This window comes from Vulpes vulpes, chromosome 1 (assembly GCF_048418805.1).
Source record: "Vulpes vulpes isolate BD-2025 chromosome 1, VulVul3, whole genome shotgun sequence".
NCBI classification, from domain to species: Eukaryota; Metazoa; Chordata; class Mammalia; order Carnivora; family Canidae; genus Vulpes; species Vulpes vulpes.
In genome coordinates this window covers 104,827,816-104,849,215 of record NC_132780.1, presented here as the reverse complement: position 1 = coordinate 104,849,215, position 21,400 = coordinate 104,827,816, and the positions used below count along the sequence as shown (strand labels likewise).

General features: G+C 37.7%; 1 protein-coding gene across 50 annotated transcripts in view; it reads left to right on the top strand.

The window, feature by feature from the left end:
* The window catches only part of ABI3BP (ABI family member 3 binding protein), a 223,318-nt gene that overhangs the window by 99,394 nt on the left and 102,524 nt on the right, over positions 1-21,400 (top strand). For 30 of the 50 annotated variants that reach the window (XM_072722113.1, XM_072722125.1, XM_072722119.1 and 27 more), the window contains exons 8-12: positions 829-900; positions 1,507-1,599; positions 8,296-8,373; positions 10,109-10,183; positions 12,578-12,652. In XM_072722113.1, coding sequence (XP_072578214.1) covers positions 829-900; positions 1,507-1,599; positions 8,296-8,373; positions 10,109-10,183; positions 12,578-12,652 — 393 coding nt within the window. Of the gene's footprint in view, positions 1-828; positions 901-1,506; positions 1,600-8,295; positions 8,374-10,108; positions 10,184-10,922; positions 10,998-11,809; positions 11,882-12,577; positions 12,653-21,400 lie in introns of all 50 variants that reach the window. The other 20 variants (XM_072722100.1, XM_072721947.1, XM_072721931.1 and 17 more) reach the window with 1 other exon arrangement.

Genomic DNA, 21,400 nt, shown 5'->3' with positions numbered 1-21,400 from the left:
CTAGCAAATTAGAAGTTAATAGATCATTTTGCATCTTGTACTAATAGGCCAAGTCTTGGCAGTCACATTGGTTGGCAAGTCACTTTGGTAAAAGTAAAACTTTTGATACAAAACAACCATAATAAATTTAAAAGCCAACTGAGTATGTGCGGCTTTGTTCAGGGTTAAGTTAGCATACATGAAGAAAATCATTGATAGAGTATTTGGATTAGTGAAATAAAAACTGATTTAATGGTCCCCTTAGGGAGATTAAAGACAAAGAGTTTTCGAGAATTATAATGTCTTATCTCACTTCAGTATCCCGTTGCTTTTGTTTTGCATTTCAGTTTTTCAAATTATTGAAGTGATTCCATTATTTCCAGAAAGTTTCTTGGTAGAAGAGATTGGATACTTAAAATAATTATTCATTTTAAGAAAACCCAGTGTCTCAAGTGTATTCTCAAAACAGTGTCAGTATTGGAATAATTGAGAATCTTAGCTTTGAGAATATACATTTTCACTTTTAAAAATTTACTGTATTAATTGCCTCATCTTGTGCTATTTCTTTAATTTGGGAAGGCTGTGGGGAGTGGTGATGGGGAAGGAAATTTTCAGCTCATTTGAGTGGAACACTCTATGATTGGGAAATAACCTTTTGTTATTTAAAGGCATAGGTGTGAAGGTGAGATGTGCTTTCCAGCCCTTTCATTGGCCATGTACCAGCCCAAAGAGTTACTTTATTAATTTAAAAAGTATATTAGAGCTTCCCCAGTGCAATGGCTTCACATTATTAACTATTTACTCCTTCCTGTCTTTTCCCATCACGTTGTTACTTTTGTATTTCCACAGTGATTCAGAATGTTACTCACAGGGCTTCAACTAAATCCCCAGATAAGACTCCCTTTGGAGGAACGATATTAGGTGAGTGTGAGTGTATCTTGGTATCTATACCTCCAGTAAACAAGTCAGGCTCTTTTTTGATAAGAGAGCGCTTATGGAATTTTACACTGTTAGCAGGTCTATTAAATTGATATTAGTTCATTTCCTTTCAGTACTAAGCATTCTGGCTTGTGTCCATGCCAGGCTAGGAGCCAAGAGATGCTACCTGTTTTAGTGTGTGTTAGAGAAACAACTCTAGCCCATGTCTGGGAGAACGATGGCACCCATCCTACTTGCCCCATGGTGTTGCATTTAGGAGGGAATCCTTGGTGTATTGAACTGTTCTTTAAAATATTATTATTACTAATGGTGTTTTGTTCACTTAATATGTTAAACAGCCATTTTATAATTTTCTATTCTAAGGACTAAAAGCCTGAGGATTTTTTAGTTCAGTTCTGAACATTTAAAAAAAATCTGTTTAAAGTTTGAGTTAGGTTTAGGTTTAAAAAAAAATCTGTTTAGGTTTGGGTTAAAATTGATTAAGCCAAATAAGTGCTAAATGTCATAGTTTCTATTATCTGATACTGTGAGCTTTATTTTATGTCATAACCCATTTTCTTTCTCTTACCCTATTCTTTTTCCTTGCAGTCCATCTTATTATTCCAGGCCTTAATGAAACCACTGTAAAAATTCCTACATCCATAATGCTTGAAATTTCAGATGCAATCAAGACACAATTAGGTAAGCAGCAATGTTCCATATTTGAACTTTGGGACGACTGAGTATTAGTACTGATAATCCTAGGATACCCAAGGAATCTAGCAAATGAGCTGTTTGGACATCTCAAAGTAAAAACTAAGGGACAGGCATGTGCACTATTGATGGGAATGAAAATGGTACAGCTCCTATTGAAAACTGAAAACACTATGACCAATTCTCAAAAAATTAAGCATAGAATTACCATCCAGCAATGGTTCCATTTTACCATCCAGTAGAATGGTCCAGTAATTCTACTTCTGGGTATATAAAGAAAAGGTGGAAAAGAGCTATCAAAGAGGTATTTGGACATCTCTGTTCACACTAGCGTTATTCACAATAGCTAAAACATGGAAGCAACTCATGTGTCCATCAACAAATGAATGGATATGCATCTCGATATTTATAGCAGTCACCAAGTTATGGAAACAGACCAAATGTCCATCGATTGATGAATGGATAAGATGTGGTGTACACACACACACACACACACACACACAGGAATATTACTTGGCCATAAGAAAAAAATGAAATCTTGCCATTTGCAATAACATGTATGGAGCTACAGAGTATTATGCTAAGTAAACTAAGTCAGAGAAAGACAAATACCATATAATTTTACTCATATGTGGAATTTAAGGGGAAAAAATGAAAGTGTGGGGAGGAGAGAGAGGCAAACCAAGACACAGACTCTTAACTATTAAGAACAAACCAGTGGTTACTAGAGGGGAAGTGGGTGGGGACATGTGTTACACGGGTAATAGGGATTAAAGAGGGCACTTGTGATGAGCACCAGTTGATATATGGAAGTTTTAAAAATCACTACATCGTACACTGAAACAATATCATACTGTATATTAACTAGAATTTAAGTTAAAACTTTAAAAAATTATTAAAAAGAATGCATAAGGAAAATGTGGGATGTATATATAATGGAAAATCATTCAACCTTAAGAAGGAAGGAAATTCTGATACATGCTACGGGATGGATGAACCTTGAGGACCTTACGCTAAGTGAAATAAGCCAGTCACAAAAAGATAAATAACGTATGGTTCCACTTACCTGAGGTACCTAGAGTAGTCAAATGTATAGACCATTTAATGGTGGTGGCAAGGGATTGAGGGAGGAGGGGACAGGGGAGTTAGTGTTTAATGATATAGTTACACTTTTATAAAACGGCTTTTGGAGATGGATGGTGGTGATGGTTGCACAACATTATGAATGTATTTAATATTACTGAAGTATAGACTTAAAAATGGTTAAGATCATATATTTTATGATTATGTTATTTATTATGTTATTTTATTTTATTTTATTATTATTTTATTTTTATTATTATTTTATTATTTTATTATGTTATTTTATTTTATTATTTATTATGTTTATTATGTTATTTATTATGTTATGTTATTTTATTTTATTTTATGTTATGTATATTTTACCGTGATAAAAAATTTTAGAAAAAAACAGCAAGGGGCAGAAGGCTTGGTGTGTTGAAAGTATTTATGTAGATCACGTTCTATCGGCAAATAGTTATTATATGTTATATAAAATATATTTAAGGGGATCCCTGGGTGACTCAGTGGTTCAGCGCCTGCCTTTGGCCCAAGGCATGATCCTGGAGTCCTGGGATCGAGTCCAGCATCAGGCTTCCTGTATGGAGCCTGCTTCTCCCTCTGCCTGTGTCTCTGCCTCTCTCTTTCTCTGTGTCTCTCATGAATAAAAAAATATATTTTTAAAAAAATTATCATTTGTCAAATTATCCAAAATACACAGGTAGGTAACATTAGAAAATTGTCCCATACTCTAAAGGGGCCAGTAGGTATTTTCAATGAGAACTGATGTAGAGGTCAGGAGTGTTAGAATTATTTACTTGAAATTGATACTGCCTCCTACCTCTAGAAAGAACTCAATATAATTTCAGTGTTTTAAACACATACAACTTAACAATTTGGAGGGAAACAAAGCCAGCAAAACCCTTTAGACGGAGCCCAGGGAATTCCTGTCGTGCTCAACTGGGGTAAAGTAGTTGCTCCAGTTGACTATCAACTCAGTCAGGACTCAGGACCCTGTATATAGACAGCATCTTGGAGCAGGAGAAGCCCTGGCAGGCTGGTGAGCACAGACTGCTGGACCCACCCCCAGAATTCCATGGATGGGCGATGGGACCTGAAAATGTGCCTTTCTAGCTAGCACTTAGGACATCCTGAAGCCACTTGCCTAGAGTCATACTTTGAAATCCCCGCCCCCATAGTCTCTGGAGAAGGTCTTGAGCTGTTGATAAATATGGAAGGAGGTGGCATGATGGGGTAGAGACTGAGCAAAACTAAAAAATGCAGATATTTTCTCTGAATTAGGCACTAGCCAAGAACCTCAATATTTGCATAAGTGACTGTTCACCTTGTGTGGGTGCAGAAAGAGATGCCGGAGGAGCCCCTGTTTGGCAACATTTATTCAACACATAATTATTATTACTCTGTGGCAGGGTTGCAAGCCCTTTAATGCTTTAGAACTTAGGACTGCTGGCCCCTATAGTGTGAGGACCTGCCCGAATCAGGACACGAGACTTCATTTCTCCTGACCGGTTTGCTTGTTTGATGCTAGGCAAGCAGATTCGAACAGTTTCCAAGAAATGGACTCTTTGGTTCTCCTTAGCTTTTTTTTTTTTTTTTTTTTCCTCCTTAGCTGTTAATTTGAGAATTTACTGGAAGGAGGAAGAACAAAACCTTAACTGAGTAGAAGAGCGCTTAATCAGTAGACTTAACAGTCCTACCAATTTTAGAAAAATTTTCAGAACTTACACATCACCACTTTATTAAGATGTGCAAATACTTGCCAATATTTGTGGTTTTGTGCATCCTTACATTTTTATTATGAAATATTCATGCCTATTAGTCCTAGAGTGAGTTACCTCTGAGAATGGAGACGAGTGACCTTAGACATCATTTCTTAAATTTGTACATTGGACTTGGTCACTTCCTTTTGAGCAGTAAAACTCTGACTAAACTCTGTATCATCTAAATGCTGGGATAAAATGCAGGACCCTTCCAAATTAACTTTCCTTCTGAGCCTGTGTTTGCAATCCAGTGCTCTGTATTCTAGTGCTCACCTGTTCTCTGCCCAGAGCCTATACACCTTGCCCTGTCCCAAGGAAAGTCTTATTTGGAAGGCGGGGGGGGGGGGGGATGACCACTGGCCAATCTCTTACTGATGTGTTCCCTAAGCCATGCAGCAAAACTGCCAGATGCAGAATTTGTGAAGGAGGTTAAAAGTGAGCAGTTTTCCCCAGACCACTACTGTCACTTTTGAACTGGAGGATATTTCCTTCTTTAGTCTCGAGTGACACATCCTAAACTTTGTGGTTTTTGCAAAGTTCTACATGCTGCCTTAATACCCATTCAGGCTTTAGAGAACAGGCTTTCTGTTTTTCTTAGAGAATAAAACAGTGGGTTTGTTTTATTTTGTTTTTGCTTTTATTTTTCTGATATGATTCACTAAAGCTTCCGAATTTTTGAGTGTGATTTCGATAAAGAAAAATGGCATATAAACAGTACATCTTTTTTAGCTTGTTTTTCTGTGGAAACACCATCTTAAACTTAGCACACAGCAAATTTCTTATGCATTGAAGAGTTTGATACTATCTTTGGAAATGTTCAGTAGATCCATCAAATGTACCACCTTAACAAACTGTATTTAAAAATTACATTTTAGGGCACCTGGGTGGCTCAGGGATTGAACATCTGCCTTTGGCTCAGGGCATGATTTGGGGTCTGGGATCGAGTCCTGCATTGGGCTCCCTGCAGGGAGCTTGCTTCTCCCTCTGCCTGTGTCTCTCATAAATAAATAAATCTTTAAAAAATTACATTTTAAGTTTACCACCTTCAATGAAGAGATACTGTTTAAATAGTACACTGCAATTCAGAAAAGTACTGTTTTTTTGAGGGGGGTAAATCCTAAAAACAATATCCTCATTCCAATAGGGTCCATCATGGGACATCAGGAAATTAATAGTGTTTGTTCTAAGAACACATGGTGTGAATAATGAGAGAAATAAACAAGAGAGCTAGTATTACACACACCCCTCCCTGGGGGCATACAAAGGGTTTGCCAAAGCCAAGACTTAGCCTGCCAAAAATGAAAGGAAACAACTGTGTTGAAAAAAGGTACAGGAAAATCAGAGGAAAGGGAATTTCCTGGGTTTTAGGCCATTTTCTGGTGGCATTTTACTCTGCTTTTGACAAGACTGCAGTTGTACAGAGACAGTGTAGGTGAGTGCTCATGGGTTGAGAAGAGACAGAAAGGTGCTCTTGTGCAAGCACCTTCCCCGTCTACCAATTTCTCTGACATCTGAAATGCCATATTGAACAATACAGCACGCCTTTAAGAGGAATTAGTGATGTGTAAAGAATACAAATGTCCCTTGGGAAGGTAGTTTACCTTTTTTTTTTTCCTTTTCATTAGCAGCCTAATTATAGGTTAATGTGATTGCCAGCCGAGGGCATGTTTTTGATATAAGGAGTTAAAGCAAAGGAATTCCAAGCATTGTTTGAGAGTATAGGATCTATAAGTAAAAATAAATAAATAGTCCTAGTCAGCCAGGGAAACCACTAAGAGTGTAGGATGATATTACACAGGAAGGAGAGGACTAGCAAAGGTGCTTTGAGGGAGAAGAGGACCTGAAAAACTAAAGAGCACTAAAGAAAAACCTTACAATCTCACATAAAAAAAAAAAAAAAAACAACCAACCTCCCCATGGTTCATCTTGAAAATAACAGGACCAGAGTTCGTAAAAATCTGTAATCTGAATGTTTTTTCCCATGCTAACCATCTCCATGCTGTGACAGCAACAACAACAACAAAAAAGTTGATTAAATTTAGAAATTTTAAGACTGGAATCTATCATAAATTCTACTGGATCTGCTTTTTTAGTTATTCAGAGAGTCCCTTCTCTTTGTGTCCTGCTCAATTAATTCGAACGACAGTAGTTAACATTTCATAACTTTATGTACTTGTGAACCCAAAACACACACCTGACTACTGGATACGGCAGGCACGGAAGCACTTGTGACACCTGTGTCTGGCATTTTAAAACACTCCTGAAAATACGGAGCTCTATGGAAAAATCTAGTGTCGACTTCCATAATATAGACTGAAGACTGATTTGCTTCCATTATCATTATCGTAAAAGGGATGACTTCATAGTTGTCTTCAAGTCCTTCAGAAGTAATAAAGACTTCATAGCCCATGTTAACCAATAAGAAAATGGTCTTTACAGCAGGGAGGTGAACTACAGAAGGAAGTTAAAAGATTTTCATCCTTAAAGAAATGTGAGAAAATTGATTAGATCAATAGTTCTCAGCAGAGGGCAGCTTTGTCCCCTAAGGGATATGTGGCAGTATCTGGAGACATTTTTGCTCATCAAAATTATGGAAGTGCTCATGAAATACAGTGAGTAAAGACCAGAAATGCTTCTAAACATTCTGTAGTACGTGGGAAAGCCCCCCAGCCAACAAGAAAGAATTATCCAGCCCAAAATGTTGCTAGTGCCAAAGTTGAGAAATCCAAGAAGTCCTGTATAGTTTAGGACTCTAATCATCATCATCATCATCATCATCATCCCATCTGATTATAAACATTTCAAGTTGACATGATTGGGGTATCTTGAGGATGAATGAATTCTTTCCTACTTCTAGACTTTGAAAATATTACAAGTAGGTCATTGATTCAGTGTGCTAAATAGCTGGATAAAAATCATCGTAAGTGCATTCTTAAAATGGGAAATATCAGGGCATCTGAGTGGCTCAGTAGTTGAGTGTTTGCCTTCAGCTCAGGTCATGGTGCTGGGGTCTGGGGATCAAGTCCTGCATCAGGTTCCTTGCAGGGAGCCTGTTTCTCCCTCTGCCTGTGTCTCTGCCTCTCTCTCTCTCTGCGTCTCTCATGAATAAACAAATAAAACCTATAAAAAAATAAAATGGGAAGTACCTTAATAATTGGAGATCTCTGGCATAGGAATGTGCTTTCTTTGAAAAAGAACACCTATGTTTTAGAAAAAAGGTTCCTAAATACTGAAGAGGTTAAAAACATGGGGAAAAAAATTTCATTCTTTATGCTGAATTCCCACAGAGACCAAAAGGAAAGATCAGTGTTAACGTGTGGCTCAAGTAATAGCTGTTGGTATTTTTTGGCCACAAATATTTTCAAATATCTTAGTTTCCTGTATGAGTTATTTGCTTTTCTAAAGTTTCAGTGTCATAACCTATTGTTTTTTTTTTTTTACCATATACAATAATGGGGAATCTCTGCATTGTTTTGTTTTTTTAAATATAAAATTCTAGGGAGTATTTGCAAAATAACCTATGCTTTCCAGAAACTCTTATTTATTAATGAGAATGACTTGAGAGCTGCCCAAGTATTGGGTTGTGATTTTTGTTTTCTTCATTCCAATGCCAATTTAAATCTTAAAAGAATTACCTAGAGTTCATGGGATTTAATTCTGAAGAATCCCGGGTGCAAGTGCACGATAGATCTGTGCATCCCACCACTGCCTGCCTCATGGAAAGAATTAAGAGCAAAATAGACTTCTCGAAATAATCCGTTACTTGATTATGTTTTGAATGAATTATATTTGGACACTGTGTTAGGAAGAAGTGAGGTGAATTGTTTGTTCTCTGACTTTTTAGCTAAGAATGAAACTTTGGCATTACCTGCTGAATCGAAAACACCAGAGGTAGAAAAAATCCCAGCACAGCCCATAACAGGTAAGGATATCCCTATGTTGTTAACTTTGAGAGAAAAAATATTTCTTGAAATGGTAAATGATTGACAAGCTTGTACTTTTTTTAGTGAAAGGCCATTAGGAAATTAATTTTCACCATAAGCACAAACAATAAAAGATTGTAGATCCTTAATTTTTAACATTTGGAAAAATAACTGCTGCAGAAGGAACAATGGGATCATACAACCCAATATGTAATATGAAAGTTATATTTTTCACCCTAACGGAAAGTTGTCACCTCAACATTTTGAGATATTTTTATGGTAAAATCTAAAAGTAGGGTTTACGTGTCCTTGTATATGAAGACATGAGCTCATTTTTCATTTCTTTCACAAGTGGTCGGTTTAGCAAAAATGCTATAATCCCTCCTAAATCCACAGCCTGGTAACTAGGAAAGTACCCTAGAATCATTTAGAACATTACAATTAATAATAGTTTGGTGAAAATCCCTTCAAGAATAAATGTGGGATACATTTTCCCCATAGTTTATCTATCAGCCGTTACTAACATTCAGCATTTTTTCTCTGAATGAACTGCCCAAATCCAGCCCACTGGGGACATATTTTTGTCTGAACCACAGAGTTTTTGTCAGAACAATACCACCTCATCCACAACCCAATAAAACAAACATCTGGCAAGAATTTCCCCAATACTGCATTTAGTAAAATCTCTCCAATCTAAAGTGGGTTTTTTAATCCATAAAATTGCCATAAATTAAATGATCAGTGGATATTTACCTTGCACTAAACTATTGGATTCATAACCGGTCCAGAAAAGATAGATTATAGATTGGCAGGGAAATAAAATAACTTGATTTCAAGAAACCTATTCAAATAGGAATATTTCTGACAGAGTAAGAAGTAAAGTCTCCTACCGGCATGGGAGATGGACCTTTCATCCCCCACCTTCATGGGTGTTGGGACAAAGGTACAAACTATCTAAGATGCTGGCATAATCAATTCAAATAAAATTCCTAGGTAATTTTTCTAATTTCAATATGATTTGTGGTTACCAAGAAAAGCACAGACATGACCCAGTAGATGACTCCAAGTTCTTTTTCTGCCCCAGAGATCCAACCCATTTTTCCCATTTATACTTTCCTCTCTTGGCACGGTATCTGACGGGAGAGTCTACAGCTTTCTTAGTTCTCTGCCAAACCTTCTTCAGAATTTCCCTCTTCAGAAACACTTAGGCAAACACCATATCTTATTATTCATTGTTGTGTTTATTTTGTGTCTTGTGGCCGAGCATTTGAGTCCTTACCATAATTATAATCCAAGCTTTGGGGTGTTGACTGCAGTTTGGAAGAGAGAAATCTTTAATGTAATAGTTCTAAATAAGCCTTTTTCTTTTATTTGCCCACTTAATATTTGTCATATGCTTGCTTACTTATACCCCAGACATGGTGCTGAGCCCTGGAGATAATAAGGAAGAAGGCAGGCAAGGAAAAAATTATGATGATTAAGTACTTTCACCAGGGTCCATTCACTGTGGTTTTTGGAACACATGGAAAGTGGACGGAGCTCAGCAAGGCGGGGGTGGACCAAGTGTCAGCTCAGGCACCTGGGACGAGCCAGGGAGTCCTTCATTAACTTGAAAAAGAATTGGTCTTTTGAAGTGTCAGTTATGGATTCGAAAGGGCAACAAAATCACCTTATGATCTTTGGTCACTTCATTATTTTATCTTAATGTGTAAAGTTGTCTTTTTTACCTTCTAGTGACTCCTGAGTCAATGCCAAGAACCACGAAACCCACTGTGTCTAGCGCGTTAGACTTTTCAGAAAAAACACTGGGTAATTCTAAGAATTTTTTTTTAATAACTCCCAACACTCATAGGAAAAAAAAAATAACCCCAATGCCTTAGTTCCCTCCTTCCTTTTATCCCCCACCCCACCCTCCATTTACTGGCAGTCATGAGCTCTCCTATTTCTTGGACCAATTCCATTCCAGAGTTAACAACATGCCTTGATCCTGGTGACTGGTTTTCTAGGCAGCTCTGGATGCTAGATGCTGACTACACATACCTTTTACCAGTCCCTTGGGATGTATAGAAAAAACTCCCAATGCCAGCCTTTCCACCCACACATCTTGGAGGGGGAAACCTGGAAGTCTCGTCTGTGTCTGTGCTTCCTTTCAACTGGCTTCCCAAGTCTTATGTGCACTAAGCTTGAGGAGAGTCTCTGAAAGTGTCATGCTTTTTAATAAGAACTTCATGTCCTGCAAGTTAGCTGCTTCTTGGCCCAAGACAGTCTTGCTTTGTTCTCTTCTGCTGGAGAAAGAGAGCATCAATGTGTGTTTTGCTGTGTCCTTGGGATGTTGGTCATCCATGCCCCATCACACCCTTTGAAACTACACCTTCACATTTTAACAGCGATGCGAAGCCTTTCCTGGGGAGCCAGCTATTTCCCCAGAAGCATCAGCTGCCCTGTGCACACTGTGTTACGAGCCGGCTTCACATGGTTAATTAAGCGTAACCTTGCAATGTCAAATCCTGACTCAGGGAGTTGCTGACCGAATTCTTCTTCGTTTTAGTTCTCAGCGAAAGGACTCCGGAAGCCCTGCAAACTATTCTAATACCTAGGTTTGAATTGCCACTGAGCACTCTAGGTAAAAATTATTCAACATTGCAGCTTGTTATTACCTTGGAAATTTTATGCATGCCTTCAATCATTAGGCTAATTCAATCAGACTTATCGCATAGGAAAGACAGGACACATGGTTTATAGAGCAATAAGCTCCCCAACATCAAGCCCTTAAATGTTACAAAATACTTTATAGTTTAGGATCCTAAAGGGTCTTTATGACAAATCCTTTGGTTTTTCCTTTTGGCCGCTGTATTTTGAGACCATATTTGATTCTTTTTATCCAAAATCATTGTGTCACCGAATTAACTATTCTTCATACTTTTCCTAAATATCTTTTTACTTAATTGTTTCTCCAGACAGAGAGGATATGTATGTTATTTTGGCAGACTGTTTCTGAGAATCTGAGTTTATTGAATTTATTTTTGATGTTGTTGGAGTGGGAGCTTAGATATAAAGCCACATAGTTACTGAAATTCTATTTTCCATTAGATGGACCTTTTTTAGTTCAGACGTGTTTGGTGCTTGATTTGAGTTAAAATGTAAAGGCACACATACACATAACTAAAGAAATTAGGAGAGTAGTAAGGGTGAAAAGAAGAACCCAAATTCCTCAAATTTAGCAGCTTGACTATAAAAAATAGAAAAAAAGAAGCTTTGTTATAGTATCCGGCATCAAGACCACGAGTAGGAAAGGCTACTAACAACACCTTACTTGACATAAGTAATTTGCCCTTTTATGTTTGTTTCTTGTTTCTGCAAGCTTGAGATTTTGAAAACTGTTTTCTCTGTTACATGTACCGCAGGTTATAACGTTTCTTATGTGTTTTGTTGCAGCTCCAAAAAGGCTTCCAGAATTTCCTCAGGCAAACACACCCTTCCCCTTTGAGAAGCCTGAGGGCACCTTGGGTAATAGCAGCAGCTTCACGCTGGCATTAAGATAGGGGTGGTGATCACTTAATTCTATAGGACATGCTTATTGGATCCAATCTTAGCAAATCTCGATGACCTGATGAATTCCATTAACTCAGGCAAACAAGGGGTTGATTTAAAAACAAACGGAAAACAAAAAAAAAACCTCATTTGTTGATTACATTTTCTGCAAATTCAGTAATAGTCATCAGTATGTTAATTTTATATGGGTTTGGGTTTTGTCCTGAAAAATGCTGAAAGTATGACACTGAATTCTGGTGTCTGTCTGTCTCTCTTAAGTTTGTTTATTTCAGTGAAAGAGAGCACATGCAGAGTGGGGAGGGGAGAGAGAGAAACTCAAGCAGACACAGCACTGAGTGGCGAACCCGACACAGGGCTTAATCTCACAACCCTGAGATCAGGCCTGAGCCAAAACCAAGAGTTGGACGCTTAACCAATTGAGCCACCCAGGCACCTCCAAATTCTGGTCTCTCTCTGATCTCTAGTCAAATGCTCTCTGAGTAGACACATACTGATTTCTTGATGTAAAATGACTTCTGATTGGATTGGTGTGTGCTTTTATTGCAAGCTTTGGGCAGCCACTTAACCAGACCGGCAACCTATTTCTGTCCCTTTCTCTTCTCGAAAACAAGACCAAAGAACTTCAGTGAATTCCATTTCTTTCTGCTGTAGCCTCAAGTGAAAAGCCATGGATTGGGCCTACAAGTAAAACATCTGAAGATTCCAAACTTCTCCCACCTCAAACTGGTAATTTCATTCTTTTTTAAAAATAGATTGGACCAACAGTATTGAATAACTTCTCTCTCTTTCTTTTTTATTTTTATAGGTTCCCTAGTTGATTATCAAAATACTTTGTAGTACATGGTAAAGCTATCATCCATTCTTGATACTTAGAGGAATGCCATGTTTTTCTCAATGCGGCAACAAAATGGTTTTGTATTTGCTTTAAAAATCTGTGTTTTAATGTTTGGATAGACAATTGGAAGTATGGCTAGAAGACGGACTGCGAATTGGCTCATGGATTTTGTAGAGACATCTCATGACGTTGAGAACAGTAATAAAGTAATTAATGTATCAGATATTTGCTTTTTTTCCAACAAAAATATTCAGTGAACATTTGAGAGCTCACTATATGCAAGTTAGTGCTAAATCCTAAAATCTGTAAGCGTATTGTGACATGAAGGAAAGACCACAGGTCTTGGCGTTAATAATGGACCTTGATTCTAGTTCTGGCTTTCCCATTAACGATATACTTGAGCTTTTTCTCTACTGTCCTGGGTCTTAATTTGTTCTTTTGTCAACTTAGGCAATTGGCTTTTTTCTCCTGAGAATTCTGTGTTCCACAGCTAAAACTGATGAGGGAGACAGCTTCCTCTTAAACAAACAGATTTCCTTACGTAAAAAGTGATCGTTTATACATCTTTTCCTTACTGTCTAGCAGTCAACTAAAGAGAACGATCAGCATGTGAAAATTATAAGAAAATCTTGGAAACCGCTTTGTGTGATACTTATGTGATTTTTGTTTTTCTTTTGTAATTTGGCTTGTATTTTAATTTTTGTGAACTTTGTCATTATGATGGTTTTGAGTAAGCATGATGCAGTATATGATGTAGTTAGAAGTTCACGTAATGAAGTTAAGTACACTGACACTCTGTGGTATTCTCCAGAAAGGATTCCAGCAGAGGGCTGGTTTGAGAAAGACTGAGAATGTGTCTTTAGAGGCATAGATTTTAGTCAAGTTATTCTCTCTCTGTTACATGTGATGGGTTCAGATCTCAGCAAAAGATAAAAAGATGGCACCACATGAAGTACGCATGTCTATTCCACTCTCCCCTGGGTGTTCTCCAGTGGGAAAACACTTGAAAGTTGGCTATGGTTGTCATCCAATCCAGAGAAATCTCAAATTGGGTCTTTCTAAGGCTTCACTCCCCTAGCTGCTGACCCTGAAACTCTAATGCGATTACTTAATGTGGGTGCAAACATGTCTTCAGCATTTCAGGTCACCTGAATCTAAATCTGGGTTATGTGTAGGGTTTCATACTGAGCCGTCTCATAGGCACTGCACTGTGATCATGGAGCAACGACTGGTCTGTGGGCCTGTGTGTGGTTTCTCTGCTAACTGTGGCATGCCTAGCCTGACTCCCATACCATTCGTGATGATTACAGCTCTCAAACCAAACTGGACTAGATGAACTGTTAGGTCCCTTTCATCTCTTAGTTTTTGGGTTATTAACCTTGGGGGCACAGGGTCACTAGGTTTTCCTTGAGCAGTCTATAGTTTTTGGGTGTCTGTGACTATTGAAGAGTGAACTGACCAAAACCTCAGGGAAACCATTTATGAAATTATCCTGCCTATGAAACCCAAATTGAACCAGGCTTTGGGGAGTGAGGAGAATATGTTGGGGAGTGAGGATTGTAGGGTTGCAAAGAGACAAAGATAGATGAGATTAAAGATCTTAATAAAGGAAAGTTTCCTTCTGCCTTTAATTCCAGAAAGGAATATTCTGGTCTTGCTCTGATGGAGTATGAATAGTGGCTAATACAGCAGGAAGCACTTGCATTATTCAGTTACCTCACTGCTGCCAGAGCAACGCTAGGCTGCCAGAGAACTTCCAACTACTGACTGCCAACCCCCTCTGGATGAAGTGTTGGGGCTTGTCACAGGCTGTAAAGGTTCAGTAGGTAATGATTTCAGGCATGAGCATTAGCCCTAGAAACTTCCTAGCCTTTCTCCACAACATTTAAGTGTTATATTTCTGCTACTTAGTATGATCCTCAGATGCATTGGCATCACTGGGGAACTTGTTAAAAAGGTAGAAACTTGGGCTCCACTCCAAATCTACTGCATGCTTTTTAAACAAGATCTCCGGGTAATTGGTATGGACAGTAAAGTTAGAGAAGCACTACCTTATCACTAATCTAAAATATTTCACATGATGTAGGTAAGAATCATCAAATATGGTCAATTATAGGATGAGAGGCCTCAAGTCAATATAAGATTAGTTTCTCAAAGTGGGTGATTAAATATCTTTTGTTTGTACTAATGCACACAATGCTTCTTTCTCTTATATAAGTTCTGTGGCATCTTTTTAACATGTTAAATTTCAAATTAAACCTTGTCCTATATATTGTGATTTGAAGAGTTGATATACTCAGGCCATCTTTTCATTCACTTCAGCCTTTCATGTTTCTTGTGTGTGAATTTATACCTGTAGTACATTTCTATTTCCTATTTAGTTTCAATGTGTGTGATTATTTTACTTTCCACTTACCGTGGTTTCCTAATGCAATTGTTTTAGAAATTAAGAGAGAGGTAGAGAAAGTACTGGAATGCTGGTCCATAAAACCATTGGTCCTATTTTTAGTCATTATATCCTTTGAAGAAATGATATATCTTAGCTGGTATGAATGAACAAAATGAACACATTTTGTTTTCTCTGTTGGGATACAGCATATTTGTACTTACTATATCTATTCCCTGCAACCAAAGACCACTAGAACTACACCTGCATTTGAACAGTTAGATGTATTTACTCATGAATGACGACAATAGAGAATGTGGAGTGTAAGGAACTATGGGATCTCTTGGTAAGAGGGTGCTGGAAAGAACTTATTGTAGGATGTGCCCTTGTTTTAGGTGATTCTGGGAGGGTCCAAGGAAGTGATGCCTTGTTCTGGATTGGCTGCTGCCAGGAAGTGGGAGTAATTCTGTAACTGACAATCTTAATTCCTAGCTAGAAGGCAAGAAGAACAGAGTGAAGCAAAGGTGTGATTGGTAAATTCATTAGCCAGAAGGTGGGGACAGTAATTTTTGTGTTTATACATTTGTGTTTCAAAACCACAATTACAGAATGGTTTTGTTTTTGTCTTGATCCATCTTGGTCATGGAGTGGGCTCGTCTGATGTTGGTGTTCTTTCAAATTGTTGATGTTCAGCAGGAACACACCACAATCTAGCTGTAGGTACCAGGCCAGCTCCTGGATGCCAGGGGCTGCTTTTCTCTTAATCAGACATCAAGTGTAATTTATCAACACCTTTTGTAAAACTCATTTTGCTTCGGCTTTTGCTGGATTTGTTTTCCACATCTACTTCATATTTTATATCAAATCATCAGAATGCGTGCTCTCAAAAAGGTATTTGTATTAGTTTCAGATATAAAAAGCTGTATGGAAATTTTAACTTGCATGCTAACTATTGAAATCCCGAGGTCATTTCAATAGTTGCTGAAAGAGTAGGACAGGATATTTGGAACTTGGAATATCCCCCAAGATCTGAGAACTGTAGTTATAAAATATATTCTTCCCCACTTTTAGCCTAATCTTTCATTAGTGCTATATTTTGTGATCTCATTATTTGGAATTGTATTTTGTATTAAGCCTTCTCTAAAGTCTATTTAAGTAAGATTGATTTTTTTTTATTCCCTTGGCAAAACCATTTTTTTCTTAAAGTAAAGATATGCTCTATAGTTATGCACCAGAATATATACTTCTTTAAAGATTTTTTTCTAAGATTTTTGAGTGAGAGAGGGAGATTGAGCATGAGTTTGGGGAGAAACAGAGGAAGAGGGATAAGCAGACTCTACTCTGAGCGTGGATCCCACAAGCCTGAGATCATAACCTGAACCAAAATCAAGAGTCTGACCCTTAACCAGCTGAACCACCTAGGAACCCCTGGAATATATATACTTCTTAAAATCTATTTTAAAGGAAAGTTGGCCACATTTTAGAAATATGTATGTGCTTGTAACAATGATTCAGAAAAGTATATTTTTCTGAAGATGCAATAGAACTGGTCCTAAATCCTACTGGTAAGTGGCCAGTTGACTATGATTTCTGTGTGAGTGAGTTCTAGAAGAGTCCCCAGTACCTTCCACTCTCCAAAGAATTATGCATTTGTGTTCACACACATGTACTTGTTGGATTACCTCTTCATTGGAAATATATAATTTGTATTTGGACGCCAGTTTTCTATTAAGAGATTCAAAGGGTTGTACATATATAGCAGCATATTGACCCTCCTGAAGTCCCTGGAAGTAAAGAGAGCTATCATTTTCTTTTAAGGAGGTAAGTGAGAGGCTTATCCCTGAATAGATAGAGGAGCAAAAACTAGATCCTCATTCGTTTCTTTCTTAAGCTTCTCTCTAACAAAGCACTCCAAGTTAAGTGTGAAACAATGTCATACAGCTTGCTTTGAAATTTTTCATTGAACAGTTTCCCAACAGAGTTAATTAAATGTTATTAGAGCCAGGTGCCTTATAGATTTTTGAGAAACATTAAGTGGTCTGTGAGAAAGGCTGGCCAGTTTCTGAAGTTCATTCTTAATTTGAATGCAATCACTAATCTGTGTACTATAGAGTGAGACAAAGCGGGGTTAATAACCAACTCAACTATTTGACAGTGTTGTGATTGTAGACAAGTTTACCTCTTAGAGCCTCACTTTCCCCATTATGAAATGAAAATAATATATCAATTTTTCCACTGGGTTGTTATGTCTTAGAACTAATGTGTAAAAAAAATGTAAGTCACTAAATCTAATTCACAGATTCATAGTACATATGAGGTGCCCCGTAATCCTTTCCTGAATGCAAGGGACTCTTGCACTGAATGCATTCTCTTCCCACCACACTGCCCATCCCAGACTTCCTGAATTGCTCCAGGCACTCAATAGTAATAATAAAATACAATAATAACAAATTACTAAAGAGAAGGAAGGAAGAGAGAAAATAAAAAGACTCTAAACTGGTATATAAGCCAACCAAATGATTCTTGGGTCTTCATTTCTCTTGTTCAAACATTTTTACAAAGAATAGAAAAGGTATGTGTATTGTTAAATAACAAAGAGGTCCTGCTCTCCATGAAATGGTCTGATGTCCTATTAACCCCATGGCAAGAATGTATCACACAGCTATGCTGTCAAGAGTGGCAGCCTGAATCATTCTATAAACTCTGACCCTTTCTAGGTTCGGGGAATAAAGAACCTAAATGGCTGTGTTTTTCCATGGGCATCAGAGGCTGGGAGAAGCAGCATAAATGCTATGTGTGTATCATCCCAAGCTAAGGCACGTGCATGATTTCTAATTCCCTTGTATCATTGGAGGGAGGGGTAGGATGGACATCAGCCTTTCGTTTCTGGCTTCATAATGTCATCTGTGTTAAGCCTCCTTAACTTACCTCCTCCATCCCCTTAGAAAGACCATCATTTAATACCAGGAAAGATTTAAAGCCTAATTCAAGCAAAGTAAATGGTTTATTTTTATAACCCGAGATGATTCGACATGATTACTTTCATCCTTAGAAAACCCTCCTGCCTATTCTTTCCCCAGCATGTCCAGACAAAATTGATTTTTCCCTCCAAATGTACTGTGACATATTACTAAGATGACTCCCTTCTTTTAGCATAATTCCTTCCCCTTGAACAATAAACAGTTCTCTTGAGAGGCTTTCCCTTTGCAAGAGAGTCAGAACTGAGAATAGTCAGCTTCATCTCTTCATTAGAATCCACTTTGGAAGCTGCCTTAGGAGTTCATCACTAATTACACTCACTACTTTGTAGAACTTCAGTAAATTACAATATGATTTTAAGTTCTATGAATCATTTAAAGACCTGAAAACTGAATGACTAGCACACCCGAGGAGTGGTATACTGGTTGGAAAGTTGTGGCCACAGGTGGTTTGCTTAGGGTGGTTGAAAAGAGATTGAACTCTATCTACATTTGGAGCTTAGTGCCTCCCTGTGAGGTGTTGATGAGCGAGGATCTGGCCCACCCAACTGGATTAAGCCCTAGAGAGGAGAAAAAGTAGGAATGAGTGGTGGTGTTGATGCTTAGAGAGTAGGAAAAATAGGGTTCAAGTGCAGCAGATGGTTTACAGATTCACTTTGAGATTTACAGCCTCAGCCTTTGGTTTCGCTTCATGAACATTTTCTCGTAGGCACTATTTTCACAAATTTCAAGGCCAACCAGAAAGGTATGTTATTTTTCCATGAACTGAATAAAGCATTTATTTATTTATTTAAATGGTACTGAGAACTCTGTGTGTGGTGTTCATAAATGTTTTTCTCATCTAGCTATTTATTGATAGTCCTATTGTATTTTCCCATTGCTCCTTCATCTATATTTTTAGGATTCTATTTCCCTGGCAGAGTATGGCCACATAAGCCTATGGCAGGTAATTAATTGTGTAATAGAGGAAGAGATCTGTGTGTACAAGTATGTGTATCATAAAATAATTAAAGGGGCCTATTCATTCATTTTCATTTGTCCTCCCTGAGAGCATAAACTACCCAACTGTCAAACCCACTGTTACTTGTTCATTGTAATGGCCACCTTGCAGATTAACACTATAAATTCCATTGATTAATAGAATAATTATTTCTAATTTATCAAGCCTCCACCACATACCAGGCTCTGGAGTAAAATAAACCTAGGAGTACCTAAGAGCATGACTGATGCAATTTTTGTCTTAATGAGGTCTTTCATGTAACACTTTGTTTAAAAAAGAAAGTCTTTCATGTAGTTACTAATATCCATGGAATTTGAATAAAATAAATTGATAAATTCTTGGTAATTGGAAATACTTTATCTGTGCACTATCGTAGTTTCCCAAGCAATACCAAGCATTTTGATGATGGAATTTGCATCTAACCAGGTTTTAAAAACTAAAAATGTACAACCAACAAAACAATTTAACAAAGGTCGTTTTAGGGAGTTGTGAGCAAATGGCAGTGTAGCTTATTTCATACTAATATCTTCTCTGAAAAATACAAAAGCAAAATTTGATTATGCTAAGTCATTACTGTTTTTTTGAGAGAAAGTTAATAATTGCTTTTTCTAACCTTTGAATTGAACTACCTATTTTACTTGCATTAGATTGGTCCTGCAACCGTAATTGGTCCCATTTATGTTCTGCGAATGCAAGATTAGAGAATGTGCTTACTGTCAAATAGGAGCATTTCACCCACTAAAGTAAACATTGGTGATAGAAGATGTTTGCCTCTAAACATCTAATAGTGCACCATTAGAGTACTATTTCTAGATACTCAGTATCTAAGAAATAGAAGGGTTTGCTCTTAACTCTCAGCTGTCTATCTCTTTTATAGCTGGAGTAGCCTTTTAAAAAGCCAGGGATGTCTAACCACTTCACACATTTCACTCTGGTATAGAAATATGTAGGAATTTTGTAAAACAATTAAGGGCTGTTGATTTTTAGAGAACTCCATTTTTGACACTGTTCTGTCCTCTGACATCTAGTACTTCAAGTCAAAAAAGCATGTCTAATTCATGAGTCAAGTGAGATGGTGGTGGTGTGTCTCTCAAAGCTGCCCAAACAACAGAAAACTTCCAGAAGTTGTGTCTGTGAGTTGTTAGCCCTCTTGTTCTTAACTTACTCAACTCTCAGAGACTCCAGAAATAGAAATAGCAGGGACCAAGCCTCTTAGCAGATGTGTTATTTTAATCTTAAACATATTTGAGAAAATGTTTGGAAATAAGAGGTCCCTGACATTTGGGAACTTCCCAACATGAGCCACAAAGGCCAGAGGATGATAGAAGGGAGGCTTCTCTCTCCAGTATTGTACCTTCTAAGGACAACATGAGGGAAAATGCCAGCCTGGCTTGGAACCTGCAGAATAAAAGGGAATTGTAAATATAGAGAAGAAGTAGAATGAGGGTAAAAAAAAAAAATCTCTTGGGACAAAAAGTACAGAATCTAAGAAAGCTGTTTCTTAACAGAAGAAGGGAATAGATAGGGATAGAAGGGGAATGTGGGACTTAGGGTAAAGGTTGTGGCATTTTCCAAAAGAAAGCAACAATATAAAAATATTTAAAAATATTAAAAATCAAGCTATTTATTCATAATCTCTGGCATGAGAAATTTAAATAGAAGTCGATAACGTTTTCCTAACTTGTGTAGAATCAGATAGAGCTGACTTTGCTAGATCCATAACTTAAAATTGGCTTAAAGGGAGTCTCAGATCAGCAACTGCCAGCAGTTTTGTCCTTTAAAAGGTTAACCATTCTTGGGGTGCCTGGAGGGCTCAGTCAGATAAACATCCCCCTTTGGCTTAAGTCTTGATCTTGGAGTCCTGGGGAGCCTGCTTCTCCCTCTCCCCTCCCTCTGTGCCCACCACCCCTGCTCATGTGCTCTCTCTCAACTAAATAAAATATTAAAAAAAAAAAAAAAGAACAGGTTAATCATTAAAAACTGTAGCTAGGTGCAAGAGAACTTTGCATGACTATGTCATAGATTTACCCTTAGAACATTTTCATGACTCATAATGTTCTGGTTTTGAAGATTTTGCAAAGATAGTCCTTCCCAAATTGAAATCTCTTTCCCGCTTCTTTCATGTGTGGTGCAATGCAAGCCGCCCTCTCTGCGTCTCAGAGTGTGTCACACGGTGGGATATTACCTTTCGTAGGCCTTCAGCTAGCACTGGTTCAAAATCACTACCGTGTCATGGAAGTACAAGTAACCCTGCTGAGTAAATTTTCCTGTGAAT